This window comes from Rattus norvegicus, chromosome 12 (assembly GCF_036323735.1).
Source record: "Rattus norvegicus strain BN/NHsdMcwi chromosome 12, GRCr8, whole genome shotgun sequence".
Lineage (NCBI taxonomy): Eukaryota > Metazoa > Chordata > Mammalia > Rodentia > Muridae > Rattus > Rattus norvegicus.
Window position 1 is genome coordinate 13,703,227 of NC_086030.1, and position 18,812 is coordinate 13,722,038.

Below are 18,812 nucleotides of genomic sequence, written 5' to 3' on the forward strand. Positions count from 1 at the left end.
AGTGGCAGAAACAGAGGAGACAGATTTCACCTGTCAGTCTCAGTTTCTAGTGCTCATAGAACCTTCTTGGCCACATGTGTGACCGTCCTCACAATGTGCAACACAAAATTACTGCAGGATGCAATCATTTCACCTCTAAGCTTAGCCTAGAAAAACAGCTGTTTCTCCATCCATTTCAGTTTAATGGGCTGGAGGGATGGTTTGATGGTTGAGAGCTCTTTCTTCTCTTGCAAAAGACCCAGGTTCAGTTCCCAGCATCCACATGGGTGTTCACATCTGTAACTCCACTTCCAAGGGTCTGATACCCTTTTCTGGCCTCTGTGGGAAATACATACATGCACACACACACACAAGACAGTCACGGACAAAAAATAAATACTTTTTAAAAATAGAAATAGGTATTTACACACACGCTCACAGAAGTGCTGTGCATTATGGCTTACAGGTACAAGCAACTCACTTGTCCATCAACAGATACAGGGATAATGAAATTGAATATTAGCCTTTAAAAGGCAGTCGAGTCCAGCACATTCTACAACATGGATGAGCCTTAATGATACCATCTAATGAAATAAGATGGTCACAGAAAAACAATGCCATGTGATTTCATTCACAGGCATCATAGAACAGACAAATTCAGACAGAACACAGAACAGCGTTTACTATGGACTTGGAGGAGGAGGCGGCTGGGGTGGTTTAACGAGAAGAGGTTCAGTTTTGTGAGATGCGAGGCCCTGGACACGTCATGAGAAACTGAGCACCGACACCACACTGAGCTAAACACCCAAACACAGTAACAAGGGTCAGCTTTACACAATGCTTATTTCACCACAGGTAACTAGAATCCGAGCGTAGCTGACGGTAGTTAAGGAGACTGGCCGTGCTTCCTCCCAGCTCCTGACTCACTGTGAACTTCCCCACAAACACACCCAGGCTGCCCAGAGGATGCTGTGGCCACCACAGCCACCTTACTGACCAATGTCAGCAGTTGCCGTGAGTGAACCCCTCTTAGGAAAGTCGCTGGGAGTTTAGAGGGTTTGGGAATTAAGGAGTTAAAACACATGAACCAAATCATGAGCTAGTTAACCTGAAACCAGGCCCTGCAGGGCACAGGGTGAGTTTTCTGGCAAGACACCTACCCTCTGCTCCCATGAGAAGCCTTAAGCTCATCTTACTCCTGACTCACGTCAAGCTAATCTGGTTTTGATCTCACTGGCTTTGTGAGCATGGAACCTGTAATGTCTTCACTACCTGCACAGAGCTGGTTCTCTTTTTTCTTTTTCTTTTTTGTTTATTTTTTCTTTTCCTATGGCAGACTTCACAGTGTTCCCACTAGCGAGTAAGCATGCAGATGTTGCTGGTCACAGACTTGTCGAGAGTATTAGCTAAGTGGATTCCATGTTTCTGCTCCTTTGGGGTGCCTCTTTAACAGGTACCAGGAATGTGAAAGAACATCGATCACACCCTGTCTGAAATACCTTGGTTCTACCTAGGCACGTGCATACATGTGAGTGCCCGAGTGTGCACGCACAGCCATGCACATAAGCGTGCACACCAAGGAAATTTCCAGAACTCCTCTTCCCCCTTTGCTATGACAACAGTCAACCTGAGGGATGGTATATCGAGAGGATAGAGGAGTACACCTCAGACTCCTGCAGAAGTTACAGCGTCCTTTCAAGCATGGTGACTCGTGATGAGGGAGAGGGTCACTGTGTGCTAGGTGCTATACGAGTAGGAAATGGTGACATGTAGCCTCTCCCGTGAATGCTTAAGGAGATGGAGAACATGCAGCGATGCTGTCTTCCCACCCAGAAGCTCTCAACTGATAAAGGGATAGAGAAATTAGACTTCTATAATTAGTATTTTCCCGTTGCAGACAGCGAGTGAGGGGCTGACAGGAAGGAAGTGGAAGGAGCCATGTTTTCTGGTGAATGTGCATAATGTGTTGCCATTTTAGTCTGCGATTTCCCGAAACGATGTGGAATGCTGAGTTCTGCTCATCAATATAGCAAGTCTATTAACAGTTGAACTAGAGTAACGCTGAAGCGAGCTAAGGACCATGTTGAGGGAGTTGCAACGTAGTTGTTAGCACCAAAGGTTCTGCTTAGGAATTCATTAGGACCGTGTGAGTCCATTTCCACTCACGTCCAACAGAGAAATACGCCTCTGAATTGTCTTAGAGTACAGATAACGAAGGGACTTTCACCATGTTGACAACTGAGAGTTCTTTATTATTATTTTATGTCTGTGGGCTTTGTGCCTGCAGGTATGTCTGTGTACCACATGGTCTTGGGTAAACTATATCAACAGAAGCAAAGAGGGCTCTATCAGGGGAAGAACGTCCATCAGAAGACAGCATTGCCCTTGGTGTGTGTGAGCAACACCCAGGAGGCCAGGGTCACTGAGCCCCAGGTCATGGATTGCACAAATACGTGTGTACTTTCAGGGGGCGGGGCTAGAATGCAGCAACGAGAGACAACGGGAGGCTCCTCCCCAGAGGGGAGAAGTGGTCATGATTCGGGTGGGGAGAATTTTCCCCACTGGGAAGTGAGAGGTGTGCAAATTAAGTGTCTATTCCCAAGGCGACTAAGCCCACTTGCTATGGAGTGGACATCTGGGTACAAGAGATGAGAGAAACAGAGGGAGAAATTAGACACTGTGTTTCAGGCGTATCGAGTCTGAAGTGCTCTGAAGCTATCAAGTGAGCAGTTGTATAAAGGAATCGGAAATCGAGGGGAGAGGCCAGGACTGTAGCTATAAACTTTGAAGTCATAGCATGAAGACCATCAGATTGGCTTGCCACGTGCATGGAAGAGACAAAATATAAATACATCAGTAAATATAAATACAAAATATAAATACATCAGTAAGATCCTAATGGTGAGTCCCGATAACAGATCCAGATCGTGTAAAGTGAGTGAGACTGGGGCATTAGCCACTTGGACTTCACTGCAGGACTGAGGCAGGTTCATCAGCAGACAATCAGGGGAGTGGAGGCCGTGAAGCCTGGGGCGCTTGAAGGAACCTTGCTGTGAAGAGAATCAGTAACCAGAGAGGACAGGAGAGGAGGGGAGGGGAGGAGAGGGGAGGGGAGGGGAGGGGAGGGAAGGGAAGGGAAGGGAGGGGAGGGGAGGGGAGCACGGTGTAGAGATTCGGGAGCATCCCCGCCAGGCTACATCCGTTGGGAGCCCGAGGAGAGCAGGACAGGAGCCCTCAGGATTTGGTGGCAGAAATGGACCGGCCCAGCCGCGGGGAAGAGGGGCAGACAGTAGAGGGCACGGGCGCTGGCACTGGGCTGCTTTGCTCAGAAGGGGAGCACGGGTCTCTTTTGTAAGTGAGATCAGCATATTCAGGAGTGTACACGTGAGGTGGGATAGGACGCGCCAAGTCTAAAGCCACAAAGCCTGATTAAGGAGGGTATTAGAGCAGCATGGCTGAGCAATTCACCATGGATATCCACGTGTAAATCCCACAAACACACCGGTACTCTGCTTTATTATCACTCTGAAAGTGTTTCTAATTCCCGTTTTAAATTTTCCTTTGACCAGCAATACTCTAAAATAATGTTGCTTGAATTCCCAATATTTGAAAATTATCTTAAAGATAATTGGCATCTCATCATCATCACACGCTATATTAATCTCTTTATACTTATGTTTTATATAATAGCAGGTGCTCCATCTGGTAGATGCTCCCTGGGAATAGTCTTTTAGAAAGTGTATATTCTTTAAACAAGAAAAAAAATTATGTAGGCTGGAGAGATGGCCCAGTGGTTAGAGCACTGGCTGCTCTTCCAGAGGACCTGGGTTCAATTCCCAGCACCCACATGGTGACTCAACCATCTGTAGCTCCAGTTCCAAGGGGATCTGATGCCTCTTCTGGCCTCCATGGGTGCTGCATATATGTAGTCCACAGAAATAACTAAAGGCAAAATTATTCATATACATAAAAATAAATTGTAGAATATTGAAAAAGTGTGTATGTATACATGCATGCATGCCTACATATGTGTCCATGCTCGCGTGAGTACGTACCCCATCCTGCACATAGCGAGGTCAGAGGGCAACTTGTAGAAGTCAGTCCTCTCCTCCCACCACGAGCTTCCCGTTGTCAAGCTCAGGTCCTCAGGTTTGGCATGGAGCACTTATATCTGCTCAGCCATCTTACGATTCGAGAATGTATATTCTACAGCTTGCAAGTTTATCACACAAAAGCCACTAAGCCAAACTGATTAGTAGGATCATTCAAATATTTCATGTTACTATAAATTATTTTGTCTACATTTTCTTTCAATAATTAGGGGTTTTTAAAATCATACCCCCAAATGTTATTTGTAATTTGTATGTTTCCTGTTAGTTTTGTTTATTTTATTGTTAAAACAGTCTGGTTTTCTTTTTAATTCTGTGTATATGCGTGTGTCTGTGTATAGCTATGTGCACATAGGAGTAGTGCCCACAGAGGCCAGGCAAGGGCATCGGATTCCCCGGAGCCGGACGTTGTGAGCTGCCCGGTGGATGCTGAGAATTACACTTGGGTCCTCTGCAAGAGCAGCAAGAAGTCTTAACTGCTAAGGCATTCTCCAGGTGCTGAGTTCTGTTTATTGTTCTTTCTTGTGCTTTGAAGCACTCTTACCACATGCACATACATTTTTAACATGTGAATTGTACTGTGTTCCAGATCGTCGGTTATGAAGTAATCCCTACATTCCTCCTTATGTGATGGTTTGAATTCGCTTGGGCAAAGGAAAAGGCACTGTCAGGAGGTGTGGCCTTGTTGGAGGAAGTACGTCACGGTGGGGTGGGGCTTTAGAGGCATCCTACTATGATCAGGTTCTACTCCTGGAAGGAAATGTCCTCCTAGCTGCCTGAGGACACTGGTCTCTCCTGGCTGCCTTCAGAACAAGATGCGGAACTCTCAGCTCCTTCTCCAGCACCACATCTGCCTGCGTGCGGCCGTGCCTCCTGCTGTGATGATGAGGGACTAAACCTCTGAATCTGTAAACCAGCCTCAGTTAAATGCTGTCCTTTATAAGAGATGCCTTGGTCACTGTGTCTCTTGCCAGCAATGGAAGCCCTCACTAAGACACTTTATATTGATAATTTTACTTTTCTGCCTCTGTAATACATATATATATGTATGTGTGTGTGTGTGTGTGTGTGTTTATATAAATGTTTTATACACACACACACATATATATTAATTATTCTACAAAGGATTAGGTTTCATTATAGCATCTTCAAATAAAACATATTCTGTCTACCTTCCCTCTCCCTCACGAAGCCCCACTGTTAGCCCTAGAAACTTCTTTTCCTCCCTCAGTCACATGTGCTGATACTGTCCTGCATTTCAACTCTTCTCATGCTTTCATGACCTATATCCACACCAATCTTGGATCTGCAAGTGAGGGAGAACACACCATCTTTGTCTCTCTGAGTCTAGGTGGCCACACAGAGTGTAGTCATCTCCATGTGCACCTACTTTCCTGCAAATTTCATAATCTTCTTCACAGTTGAATAGGCGCGCCCAGTTTCATTATCCAAACTGTCCATGGGCATCCAGGCCGATCGCACTTCCTTGCCACCGTCCTTGCAGTGAGGACCAGGTTTGAGTCCCTGCGCCCATGTTAGACAGCTCACAACCACTTGTAACTCCAGTTCCGGGAGGTGTGAGCAGAACAGCAGCAAACACAGACATCAGAGTGTCTTTGTGGCGGGGCTTGAGGTCCGTAGAACACGCCCATGGGTAAACAACCTGGACTGTGTAGTCTCGAGAAAGTTCCATGCTAGTTTCCATAATGGCCACACCAGTTTTCTTCCTACTGGCAGTGAGTAAAACATTGTCTTCCCTCACCCCGTCTTCATTGTCGCCTATTTTCTAGGTGATTGCCGTTCACTGCGGTCAGTCGTTGAGCAGTTTTTGGGGTGTTACTAGTCACTTGTGTCTCTTCTTTTGAGTGTGTCCATTCAATCCATCACTAACTGGAATTTTATTTTCTTGTGCACAATGTTAACATTTCTCTAGGCAACCAAGATGTGAACCCCTGTCTGAAGTGTAGCTGCTGGGGTCTCTCTCACTCTGCAGGGTGTTTGATCTGCTGACGGGTTCCTTGGCTGTGGAGAAGCTTTTTAATTCTATGCTAGGACTCTGTTAGTTCTGGGTGAGATCTCCTGCCCTGCTGGAGTCCTGTTCAGAAAGTTCTTGCTTACACCTGGGCCGTGAGGTGTTTCACTACATGAACAGGTTTAGTCCATGTTCTTGGCTCTTTTGTGTATAACACCCTTCACCCTTCCCATCTGATATTAACCAGACCAGCTTTCGTATTACGCATTGCAATTGCAGTATACATTTTCTACCCATGATTTCCTTCAAGTCTGTATCTTTAACCTTAACCGTGTATTTTCACCTCGTTGTTTATGTCTCTTGGTAATCTCTTCTAAGATGACAGCAATGATTAGGGGAAAGCGTGGGATTTTACATGAATGAACTCAGTTCTAAGCCATCTACAGAGACTCTCTCTCACTACAAGTAAGTTGATGGCTATTAAGATGGCAGGATGTTTGTTTCCAGAGCGCCCAAAGATATGTTATGTACTAGTGCTCCCCAGAAAGGAGTCTCATGCATTCCAACAGTGAAAAGGGTTAAATAAGTCTATGGATACAATCCCCTCAGCTATTCAAAGTTCCTTAGGTGAACAGCTTCACAGAGGACGGGCTTCATAGTTATTTATATACTGAGATGTCATTCTTGTAACGACAGATACAAAGCAGTCTCTTCAGTAATTCACTGAACTGGTGCAGGGTTGAATACTGTGTAGTCTGTGTAATTTTGTGCTATACTTTTTACATATAATCGAGTATAGTGTGTGTGTGCGTGTGTGTGTGTGTGTGTGAGAGAGAGAGAGAGAGAGAGAGAGAGAGAGAGAGAGAGTGCATTTTAAAGGAAATAAAGGGAACATTTATTATCATAAGAATAGAAAAAAGTAGGGGTTGGGGATTTAGCTCAGTGGTAGAGCGCTTGCCTAGCAAGCGCAAGGTCCTGCGTTCGGTCCCCAGCTCCGAATAAAAGAAAAGAAAAGAAAAAAAAGAATAGAAGAAAGTAACAGTCACAGTGTTTTCCTTTAAAAGGAAAATTATATTAAAATCATACTCTAATGGTGTTGAGTCTTTCCTTATTCACTTCTTCATTATCTCATTCTTCCTTGGCCAAAGAATACTGGGATTTATTCAGCTTTTTAGAAAGATATATTTACTTTTATGTGTAGGAGTGTTTTGCCTACACAAATCTATGTGCATTCAGTATCTACAGAGGCCGGCAGAAGGCATCAGATCCCCTGCAATTGACAAATGGTTGTGAGCTGCCATGTGGGTTCTGAGAACTGAGCCCAGGTCCTCTGCAAGAGCAGCCAGTGCTCTTGTGGCTAAGCCATCTCTCGGCCCCAGTATTTGTTCTCTTCAAAATCAGTTCCTCCTCGCTTAATACTGAGTTTTAAAACTTCTTTGATGAGTCTTTTAGCAAAAAATGTGCATAAAACATGTTTCTTCTATTTGGTGGTTCATCTTTTTATTTTTAAAAGGCTTCTTTCTTAGAAGTTTCCAACCTTAGCAAAGTTATAACTTATGAAAGCTGTTACTTCACTACAATACCAGCCAGGATCTGATTGCAAATCAATACTGCAGTTTTAATTGAGCAGCTGGCTGGGAGGTACAAGAGTTTGGGATTATCAATCAAGGAAAATGGTGGAAGTATTCTAGGTTTCATGCTAACTGGTGTGCAGAGTGACTGTCATTATTTGAAGGAAACCCCTCAACGCTCCTCAGCTGGACAGCAAGCTCTGCAGTGTTAGCCACAGCTGCACCAGTCGGGGGCTTTTCTCTTTCCCCACTGCTCTGATCTCCTGCACTGGGAATTCATATTTGAAAACAACCTGAGACTGCATTGCAGGTACTTTGTTACTGGGTAAACTCCGAAGGCTTACAGACCTTTGTCTTTACACTAACAGTCTTCAAGTTACAAGTTACAAGCTATAACTGTCACTAAATTTAGCAGCAGCAACCAATACTGTCTTGTTGAAAAGGTTTCCTAACAACCCCACTAGAAACAATGCTGTAAAGCTCCCTTGCCTAGAGACCTGCGCTCCACTGGGCTGTCAAAGGAGTGTGCCAAACACCCCAAAGGCAGCAGAGCACAGAGCTCCACATCCTATTCTGTGTACAGGTCCAGAATCTTCCTGGATGATGTGAGTGCCAGTCTCAATTGCTACTTCCTTGGAGATTTCCGGTGTCTCTCCTGGCAGGCTGCTGTGACCGAGAGAGGGACAACAAGTGTGGATCAAGGAAAATCCTGAAGCCCCCTCTGAAACCATTCTGACCACAGTGGCCGGTCAGCCAGCCAGCATCGTTCTCACACCTGCGGGAAGTCCCGGTGCTGCACAGCACCCATCTGGACCCACACCTGAAAGTGAATCTCTGAGGGTGGGTGGGGGGAAGAAGGATGGGATTTGATGGGGTGGGGACAGGGATTGGATTGATTTGATGGTGGGTGGGAGGAAGAAGGATGGGATTTCATGGTGGGCAGAGGATGGGGGTTTGGACAGAAAGTAGAAAAGGTTAGGTAATTCTTTCTCATCTGGATTGACTGAATAAAGGTTACAGACCCGAAGGAAGTTTTTAAAAAGATTCTGCTTTGGTGGGATATTTGACCATGCATAAGGACTTAGGCCAGGACCTCGACACCAAAACAAAACAAACAACCAGTAACACCATCTGATGGTTAGGAACTGGAAGGAAAAATCCATCAAAGACTGGGTCTCATGCAGTCAGGCTGGCCTGGAAGTCACTACACACACACACACACACACACACACACACACACACACACACACACATACACACACCACATACACACACACCAAACACACACAGACACACACCACATACACACACACCAAACACACACACAGACACACACCACATACACACACATCACACACACACACACCACACACACACACATCACACACACACACACACCACACACACATACACACACACACCCCACACACAACACACACACACACACACACACACACACACACACACACAGATGACTCTGAACTCTACTACCTCGGTGCTGAGACTCTAATGCTGCACCACTGTGTCCACCCCCTGTTCCCACCTAACCCCCTGACACACCCCTGCACTAGGCAGGGATGGGTGGAAGGACCAAGGGCTTCTCCTCCCATTGGTGCCCAACAAGGCTGTCCTCTGCTACATATGCAGCTGGAGCTATGGGTCTGTCCATGCATACTCTTTGGGTACTGGTTTAGTCCCTGGGAGCTCTGGTTGGTTGATATTGTTCTTTTTATGGGGTTGCAAGCCCCTTCAGCTCCTTCAATCCTTTCTCTGACTTGTCCAATGGGGACCCCATTCTCAGTTCAATGGTTGGCTGCTAGCACTCGCCTCTGTATTTGTCATGCTCCGGCTAAGCCTCTCAGGAGACAGCTGTATCAGGCTCCTGTCAGCATGCACTTCTTGGCTTTATAGGCATTGTCTAGTTTTGGTGGCTGTGTGTATATGAGCTGGATCCCCAGATTGGGCAGGTTCTGAATGGCCGTTCCTTCAGTCTCTGCTCCAAACTTTGTCTCCATATCCCCTCCCATGAATATTTTTGTTCCCCCTTTTAAGAAGGGCTGAAACATTCACACTTTGGTCATCCTTCTTGAACATCATGTGGTCTGTGGATTATATCTTTGGCAATTCGAGCTTTTGGGCTAATATCCACTTACCAGTGAGTGCATACCATGTGTGTTTTTCTGTGATTGGGTTACCTCACTCAGGATGATATTTTCCAGTTCCATCCATTTGCCTATGAATTTCATGAAGTCATTGTTTTTGATAGCTGAGTAGTACTCAATTGTGTAGATGTACCACATTTTCTGTATCCATTCCTCTGTTGAAGGGCATCTGGGTTCTTTCCAGCTTCTGGCTATTATAAATAAGGCTGCTATGAACATAGTGGAGCATGTGTCTTTGTTATATGTTGGAGCGTCTTTTGGGTATATGCCCAGGAGAAGTATAGCTGAGTCCTCAGGTAGTGGAATGTCCAATTTTCTGAGGAACCTCCAGACTAATTTCCAGAGTGGTTGTACCAGTCTTCAATCCCACCAACAATGGAGGAGTGTTCCTCTTTCTCCACATCCTCACCAGCATCTGCTGTCACCTGAGTTTTTGACCTTAGCCATTCTGATTGGTGTGAGGTGGAATCTCAGGGTTGTTTTTATTTGAATTTCCCTGATGACTAAGGATGTTGAACATTTCTTTAGGTGCTTTTCAGCCATTCGATAATCCTCAGCTGAGAATTCTTTGTTTAGCTCTGTAACCAATTTTTAATAGGGTCATTTGGCTCTCTGGAGTCTAACTTCTTGAGTTCTTTGTATATATTGGATATTAGCCCTCTATCAGATGTAGGATTGGTAAAGATCTTTTCCCATTTTGTTGGTTGCCTTTTTGCCCTAATGACAGTGTCCTATGCCTTACAGAAGCTTTGTAGTTTTATGAGGTCTCATTTGTCAATTCTTGATCTTAGAGCATAAGCCATTGGTGTTTTGTTCAAGAAATTATCCCCAGTGCCCATGTGTTCCAGATTCTTCCCCACTTTTTCTTCTATTAGTTTGAGTGTATCTGGTTTGATGCGGAGGTCCTTGATCCACTTGGACTTGAGCTTTGTACAGGGTGATAAGAATGGATCATTTTGCATTCTTCTACATGCTGACCTCCAGTTGAACTAGTACTATTTGTTGAAAATGCTGTCTTTTTTCCACTAGATGGTTTTAGCTCCTTTGTCAAAGATCAAGTGATCATAGGTGTGTGGGTTCATTTCTCAGTCTTCAATTCTATTCCACTGATCTACGTGTCTGTCTCTGTACCAATACCACACAGTTTTTATCACTATTGCTCTGTAATACTGCTTGAGGTCAGGGATTCCCCCAGAAGTTCTTTTATTGTTGAGAATAGTTTTCGCTATCCTGGGTTTTTTGTTATTCTAAATGAATTTGCAAATTGCTCTTTCTAATTCTATGAAGAACTGATTTGGAATTTTGATGGAGATTGCACTGAATCTATAGATTGCTTTGGGCAAAATGGCCATTTTTACCGTATTAATCCTTCTAATCCATGAGCGTTGGAGGTCTTTCCATCTTCTGAGATCTTAAATTTCTTTCTTCAGAGACTTGAAGTTCATGTCATACAGATCTTTCACTTGCTTGGTTGAGTCACACAGAGGTATTTTATGTAATTTGTGACTATTGTAAAGTGTGTCATTTCCCTAATTTCTTTCTCAGCCTGTTTATCCTTTGAGTAGAGGAAGGCTACTGATTTGTTTGGGTTAATTTTATATCCAGTCACTTTGCTGAAGTTCTTTATCAGGTTTAAGAGTTCTCTAGAGGAACTTTTGGGGTCACTTAAATATACTATCATATCATCTGCAAATAGTGATATTTTGACTTCTTCTTTTCCAATCTTTCCCTTTGATCTCCTTTTGTTGTCTGATTGCTCTGGCTAGAACTTCAAGAACTATATTGAATAAGTAGGGAGAGAGTGGGCAGCCTTGTCTAGTCCCTGGTATTAGTGGGATTGCTTCAAGTTTCTCTCCATTTAGTTTGATGTTAGCTACTGGTTTGCTGTATATGGCTTTTACTATGTTTAGGTATAGGCCTTGAATTCTTGATCTTTCCAAGACTTTTATCATCAAGGGGCATTGAATTTTGTCAAATGCTTTCTCAACATCTAATGAAATGATCATGTATTTTTTTTTCTTTGAGTTTGTTTACATAGTGGATTATGTTGATGGACTTCCGTATATTAAACCATCCCTGCATCCCTGGAATGAAGCCTACTTGATCATGATGGATGATAGTTTTGATGTGTTCTTGGATTCAGTTTGCAAGAATTTTATGGAGTATTTTTGCATCCATATTCATAAGGGAAATTGGTCTGAAGTTCTCTTTCTTTGTTGGGTCTTTGTGTGGTTTAGGCATAAGCGTAATTGTGGCTTCATAGAAGGAATTCAGGAGTGATCCATCTGTTTCTATTCTGCGAAATAGTTTGGACAGTATTGGTATGAGGTCTTCTATGAAAGTCTGATAGAATTCTGCACTAAACCCGTCTGGACCTGGGCTCTTTTTTGGTTAGGAGACTTTTAATAACTGCTTCTATTTCCTTAGGAGTTATGGGGTTGTTTAAATGGTTTATCTGTTCCTGATTTAACCTGGTATCTGTCTAGAAAATTGTCCATTTCATCCAGATTTTCTAGTTTTGTGAAATATAGGCTTTTATAGTAGGATCTGATGATTTTTTTTTAATTTCCTCAGATTCCGTTGTTATGTGTCCCTTTTCATTTCTGATTTTGTTAATTTGGACACACTCTCTGTGTCCTCTGGTTAGTCTCGCTAAGGGTTTATCTATCTTGTTGATTTTCTCAAAGAACCAGCTTCTGGTTCTATTGATTCTTTGTATGGTCCTTTCTGTTTCTACTTGGTTGACTTCAGCCTTGAGATTGATTATTTCTTGCCTTCTACTCCTCCTGGGTGTATTTGCTTTTTTTTTGGTCTAGAGCTTTTAGGTGTGCTGTCAAGCTGCTGATGTATGCTCTCTCCTGTTTCTTTTTGGAAGCACTCAGAGCTATGAGTTTTCCTTTTAGCACAGTTTTCATTGTGTCCCATAAGTTTGGGTATGTTATGCCTTCATTTTCATTAAATTCTAAGAAGTCTTTAATTTCTTTTTTTTTTTTTGTCTTTTTTTTCCCCCCGGAGCTAGGGACCGAACCCGGGGCCTTGCGCTTGCCAGGCAAGCGCTCTACCACTGAGCTAAATCCCCAACCCCCAATTTCTTTATTTCTTCCTTGACCAAGTTATCATTGAGAGACAAACACACATGTGCACACGTGTGCGCGCGCACACACACACACACACACACACACACACACACACCCATGGAGGAAGCATCACTGAAATTAGGCTGCTCAGTTCAACTTGGTCTCCAGCCTTGCGTCTCACAAGTACTTGATGAGAACAGGAAGCTTGCACCCCCATCACACACACACTTAGAACTCAGTCACAAGAAACTCTGCCTGGAAAGACTCTCCAAAGACTGAAGTGTAATGGTGAGTACATTATCAATGCAACCAAACGGAGTGGAGGACAAAGTTGAAATATACTGCGAGTGGTGGTTTCAAGAAGAAATGTCCACCACAGGCTCAGGTATTTGGTCTCTTGGTCGCCTGTTGGTGGTGCTGTCTGGGGAGTTACGGAACTATGAGGAGATACAGACTCCGTTGACTGCTGCTTTCTTCTCAGATCTGTCTCCTCTACAACTTGGGTTTCCCATGCTGTCATGGGGCTCCTTATCCCCAGGCCGACTTCCTAACAGCAGGCCCCATAATTCATTATGTTCGTTAGGTCAGCTTCCTCATATGAACTGACTGGGAGGGAGTCTAGCTATGTAGGTACCCATCGCTGGTCCAGGGAAGAAGCCACAGAGAATCCGCAGTGCTCAGAGACATCAAGTTTCTGTATGATCCTGTGCAATACAACAATATCCACCCCAGAGTGAGCGGTGGCTTTCCACTGAATGTGTGTATGATAGCCCCACGGTGGCTTTAAACTCCTGTTATGATCTTACTCCTGGAACCTGGCATTTAGAATGGACTTGGTCTGCACTGCATTAAAGTCAAGAAATTCGCAAGGCTGTGTTCCACTGGGGGCTCTCAGGAGGATCCACTCCTCTCTATCATCTAAAGCCTGCCTGTTCTCCACCTCAAAGGCAGTAGTAGCCGCTGGCCGTTCCAATAGGATGCACTCCGACTCCAATTTTTCTACTGCCCTTTCCCACAGTTAAAGAAATTCCACGATCCATGAAATCCTGGGCCCAGGAAATATCTTTCTCCAAAGGTCAGGTGCTTTATGAATATTCCCTTATGTGTAATTAGCATATGTACAGGTTTCAAGCACAGGAGCATGGCTACATCTGGCAGGGCTTGTGGGCCTATACCTACTGCAAGGGCTTTGTGCAGCAAAACAGGTAGGAAAGCCAGTTACATGGGGCTATGTCCAAACAGGTAGACTAAACCTGATTAATGTAACATTCTGCTGAACACCACAGTTCAACGGGTAGCCTGGTTATTAAATTTTCAAGTTTAAGTCAGTTTGCATTACTCATATTCTGTATCAACAGACATTTTAGCTACTAGCAAGAAAGAGAACTTAGAGAAACACTGTATCTATCAATAACTTGAAAGAGATTTTTCTGTAATTATTTAAATTTATATATTCTATGAACAACCACTAACCCAAAATCAACTGTAATTAGTTTAGCTTTCAAGGGAAATCCATTCCAAAATGGATGGTAATTCATGTCCAAGTGACAGTTTCCTTATCCAAAGGTTACAAATCCCTGTAAAAGGTATCAGTATCAAATCTAATCCTTTTAAAGAGATGGTTATTTGCAGTGGTTCTTCTCAAAAATAAATACAGAAAAGCACTTGAGACTCTCTCTCTCTCTCTCTCTCTCTCTCTCTCTCTCTTTCTCTCTCTCTCTCTCTCTCTCTCACACACACACACACACACACACACACACACACACACACACACACACTCCTGTACACATCTCCCTTCTGTGTTTGAGACTACCTGAATATAAACGTTCATAGAGACTGTCCAGCTATTACCACTTCGTACAAGTGTTAAGTGAAAAACCACCACCACTGAAAGGAATGGAGGCAAAGTGGGAAAACAGGGCCAGGATGGAGAAGTCAAAGTGGGAAAATACAATTTCAAAAAAGCACTGAAGAAGAAAATTCTTTTTGTACTTCTCTGAATCCTAAAAAGAACATCCCTTGGGTATTTAATGTTAACCTTTGTTGACCAGACAGTGGAGTGTTTTCTTCCTTAGGGTGTAGCTGCTGTCAGTGAACTACACACAGGTAGAACACAGATAATATGTGCAGTAATCAGCTTACCTGGTGTTACTTTCTATTTGGAACTGGGCCAGAATTTACTGATCATCAGCTGTATAAGAGGTACACTGCGGACCCTAACTACTTTCCAACCTTACAGATTGAAAAAAGAAAAGACCCTTGGTCCTGTCAAATTTAGTGAGATAGTTTTGCTGAGAAAAACTTCAATCCACAATCAACTTAATCTTAAAAGGCATTAAAAATGGACACATTGTGATATCTACCCATCTGGTCCTCTCTAGCAATGTGCAGCTCATATTTTCACGATGACAACTTTAAATGCAGGGTCAGCTGCCAGCAGCCCAGGGCAGACACAGTCATTGCCAGGGTGGACGGAGGAAGATGCTTTTCTTCACAGTTGCCACTCACAAGTCAAAATTCACTGGGTTCCCTGAAGTCTGTAAAGTGCCACCAGTGGCCAGGGGAAACAGAAGGGACTTACTCAGACTGCTGAGCTGGCGGATGATCGCGGCAAGGGTGCTGTTGGTCACGCATTCGAGCTCACTGGTGATTCCTTCTGGCAGGGCGCCGCGGCACAGGTGCCGGGGTTCAATGTTCCTCTTCACTAAAGGCATGGCTGACAATCTAAAGGTTAAAAAGATATACATGTTCATATACATACATAAGTACATTCATACATACATATGTATGCATACATACATACACATATATATTTGTGATCTCATTTAAACAAATCTAGAGTTTTAATTTTCTTGGAAATGAACATTTGGTAAGGAATTTCAATTAGCCTTCCATTCCTCTGTGAAAGGGTTGGCTAGAAGGTAATGCATAGATGTCAGATCTATGTAGAATTCTCCTTTAACAGAAGAATACTCGAGAGTTCTAGGTATGTGTGAGAGACTGAACAGGTGAATCCTGCCCTCAATCTCCCCTGAAATGACAGCAGACAGAAAAAGAACAAGGCCAGAAAAATAAATTAACGAAAGCAGGGCATGATGGCACACACCTTTAATCCCAGCACTCAAGAGGCAGAAGCAGGCGAATCTCTATGAGTTCAAGGTCAACCTGGTCTACATAGTGAGTTTCAGGTCAGCCAAGGCTACAACACTGTGAGACCCTGTATCATAAAACAAACAAACGCCCCATAGTTACTAGTTATAGCAAAATAGACACAAAATGCCATATACATCTCTCACAAATGTTTGAAGGTGCCTTGAAGTCACTGGTTGGACAAGCAGGGACTGCTAGCATCCGAGAATGTCTCTTTCTGGTGACAGTTCCTTCCTCACTCCCTGTGACCAAGGGCCAGGCAGGTGTGACTTCTGTAGACTTTACCACCTATGCATGAAGCCTCTAAACATACGGTTTAGTTTTTGACTGAGTTTGGTATAACTGGAGTCAGACCAAATCTTGTGGGTTTTCTTTAAATAAAAGGTTTGTACTATTTATCAAAGCTGGTGTATGTTGGCTCTCACTGTAACAGATAGGAAGGAAGTCATGACTGATACTAGAATCCTAGAGAGCTTCTAGGGGCTGATGAGGTCATGGACCTTAGACAGGAATCTACAACCACCATGGCCAGACCAGCGGAATTCCTTCCTAGTTCCAAATCCTATCTCCATATCACCAGTAAGTATAGCTTCCAACCCTCATCAAAGAAGCTTCTCCTTACAGCAATGGTGACTACCACAGAAAACCACAACGGAACATCTTATAGAGATCAACAGACTGTGAGGAGCTCAGTGGATACACAGAAGTCCTGGATTCACGGCTCAGGGAACATCGAGGAAGAAGGGCCAGGAAGATTGTAAGAGTCTACTGTGAAACAGGCTCTTCTGGAGATGGCTGTGTAAACAAAGCTGGAACAACGGCAATGTCAAAAGCATGTCAGCAAAGAGGGGCTGAGCAATTCTGCAGGCCCCAATCTAGACAAAGATTTCAGGCAACTATTTACTTCTGGGAGAAGAAATAGCCTCTCCCAGGGATAAGCCTCCTTATTGGTTGTCCAATGCAAAGTGGTCAGCCTTGAAATCATATATACACCATCACTAAAAATGGACTCAGTAGTATGTATATGTATATATATACATATATTGCATATACATGCAAACACACACATATATACATATATATGTATATATATAATCAAATAAAAGGAGGCCATCAACAAGAGTTAGGGGCATGGGAGGAGTTTTGGGGAGGGTAGCTGAGAAGGGCTAGAGGAAGAAAAGGAAGAAATTATATAATTCTATTTTAATTAAATACATCTTTTCTAAAATTAAAAAGACACCACAGCATTCATTTTTATGGGTTGTAATATTTCTATGGAATATCCAGAAACATTTGTGTATATTCATAGAAATACACTACATAATACTTATTTCTTTGCCTATAGAACATTTGTTGTTATACACCAGGCATGCCTGCACCATGACTGACTTACTATTCTACTGCTGAATGCCTTTGAACCATTTTAAATTTGAGTCAATTATAAAGAGTGCTGCTTTGAAAAAACTATGCACATGGACATATGTGTGTGCCTGCATGTGCACATGCGCGCGCGCGCGCGCGCGCGCACACACACACACACACACACACACACACACACACACACACACCGACTGTCGGGTTTCTAATGACTTTCAGTGATCCAAGTATAATAGTCCTGGTATTTGAACAATGCCATGAGGGGAAGGCAGAAACTTGAAGAGTTGGGGTCCAGGACTCAGGTCACTGCAGGAGTGCCACAGAAGGAGGCTAGCAGACCTGAGTCACCTCTCCCTTTTGGTTCTTGTCAATGATGTGAGCAGCTCTTCCCACTTTTGTCTGCATAACACATGCTACTTCACCAGAGGCCCAATGAATGCAACAGGCTGACCAACCGTGGGGTGGAACCACTGAACCCTGAGCCAACTCTGAGGAAAAGCTGACAAATAAGAAAAGAGCGAGAGACGGAAGTGGCCATCAGACTTCAGATGCAACATCGCCAGACAGAGCAGGCCGGGCCTAGACTACAAACATGAAGAACTCTAAAACACATGCTCAAGAATCAGGGGCACCAGGAAGGAGGGAAATGGGAACGGCCGTTTAAAAACCCCTTCTTCCCCTGCAGGGATGGATTCTCTCTCCCCCACTTGGCATGATGCGGGTGGGGCAAGGGCAGGGCTGAGAAAAGCAGAGGAGCATTAGAACAGCCATCTTCACTGACTGGAACACCACTGCTCTGAAAACTCCCTACCCAGAGGCTAGAACACTTCTCCCTGGGAATGGGCGCAGGGGAATCTATAAACACTGACCCTGGGCAGGAGAGCGTCTCTGTACTAAAATGTCAGCCAGTTCAACCTACAGAAGTAGGCAAGGCATACAACGTCCAACTACCCTTCAGAGCCTCAGATTTCAATAAAGGGCAGTCATAGTAGGAAAGAGGTTCCCAATAGGATTCACTTTCATATGCCCCCCCAAATATATGTATTTTAAACTAAAGAACTGCTCCCCCAAGAAGAGATGGGATTCTTTGCCTTTTAAATGATTTTTTTTCAAATGTTTCATTTCATGTACATGAGGGCTTGCCTGTATGACTCATCAAAGTGCTGAGAGCAATTGACTGTGCTGTGCTTGGTCCTACACGAGATGTCTATAGCACCCCACCAGGCTCAGAGAACATCCCGGAAGACGGGGCAGGAAGAGCCTAAGAGTCAGAAGTCAGGGAAGAGTGATGTAAAACAGTCCTGGTCATGGCGTGGCCACTACACTCATGGACTCCCTGCACCTGTGAGTTACCTGCATAAAACCTGCACGGGGCTGGGCTGGTCACCATTTCATTGTGCGCAGGGCCAATGAGG

The 18,812-nt window shown here is 44.0% G+C and overlaps 1 protein-coding gene across 9 annotated transcripts in view; it reads right to left on the bottom strand.

Moving 5' to 3' along the window:
• The window catches only part of Wasf3 (WASP family member 3), a 99,007-nt gene that overhangs the window by 27,585 nt on the left and 52,610 nt on the right, over positions 1-18,812 (bottom strand). For all 9 annotated transcript variants that reach the window (XR_010056418.1, XR_010056416.1, XR_010056417.1 and 6 more), the window contains 1 exon segment: positions 15,452-15,594. Coding sequence is in view for 6 of the 9 variants with exons in the window: in XM_063271653.1 (XP_063127723.1) it covers positions 15,452-15,584 (133 nt within the window). In the remaining 3 variants the exon portion in view is untranslated.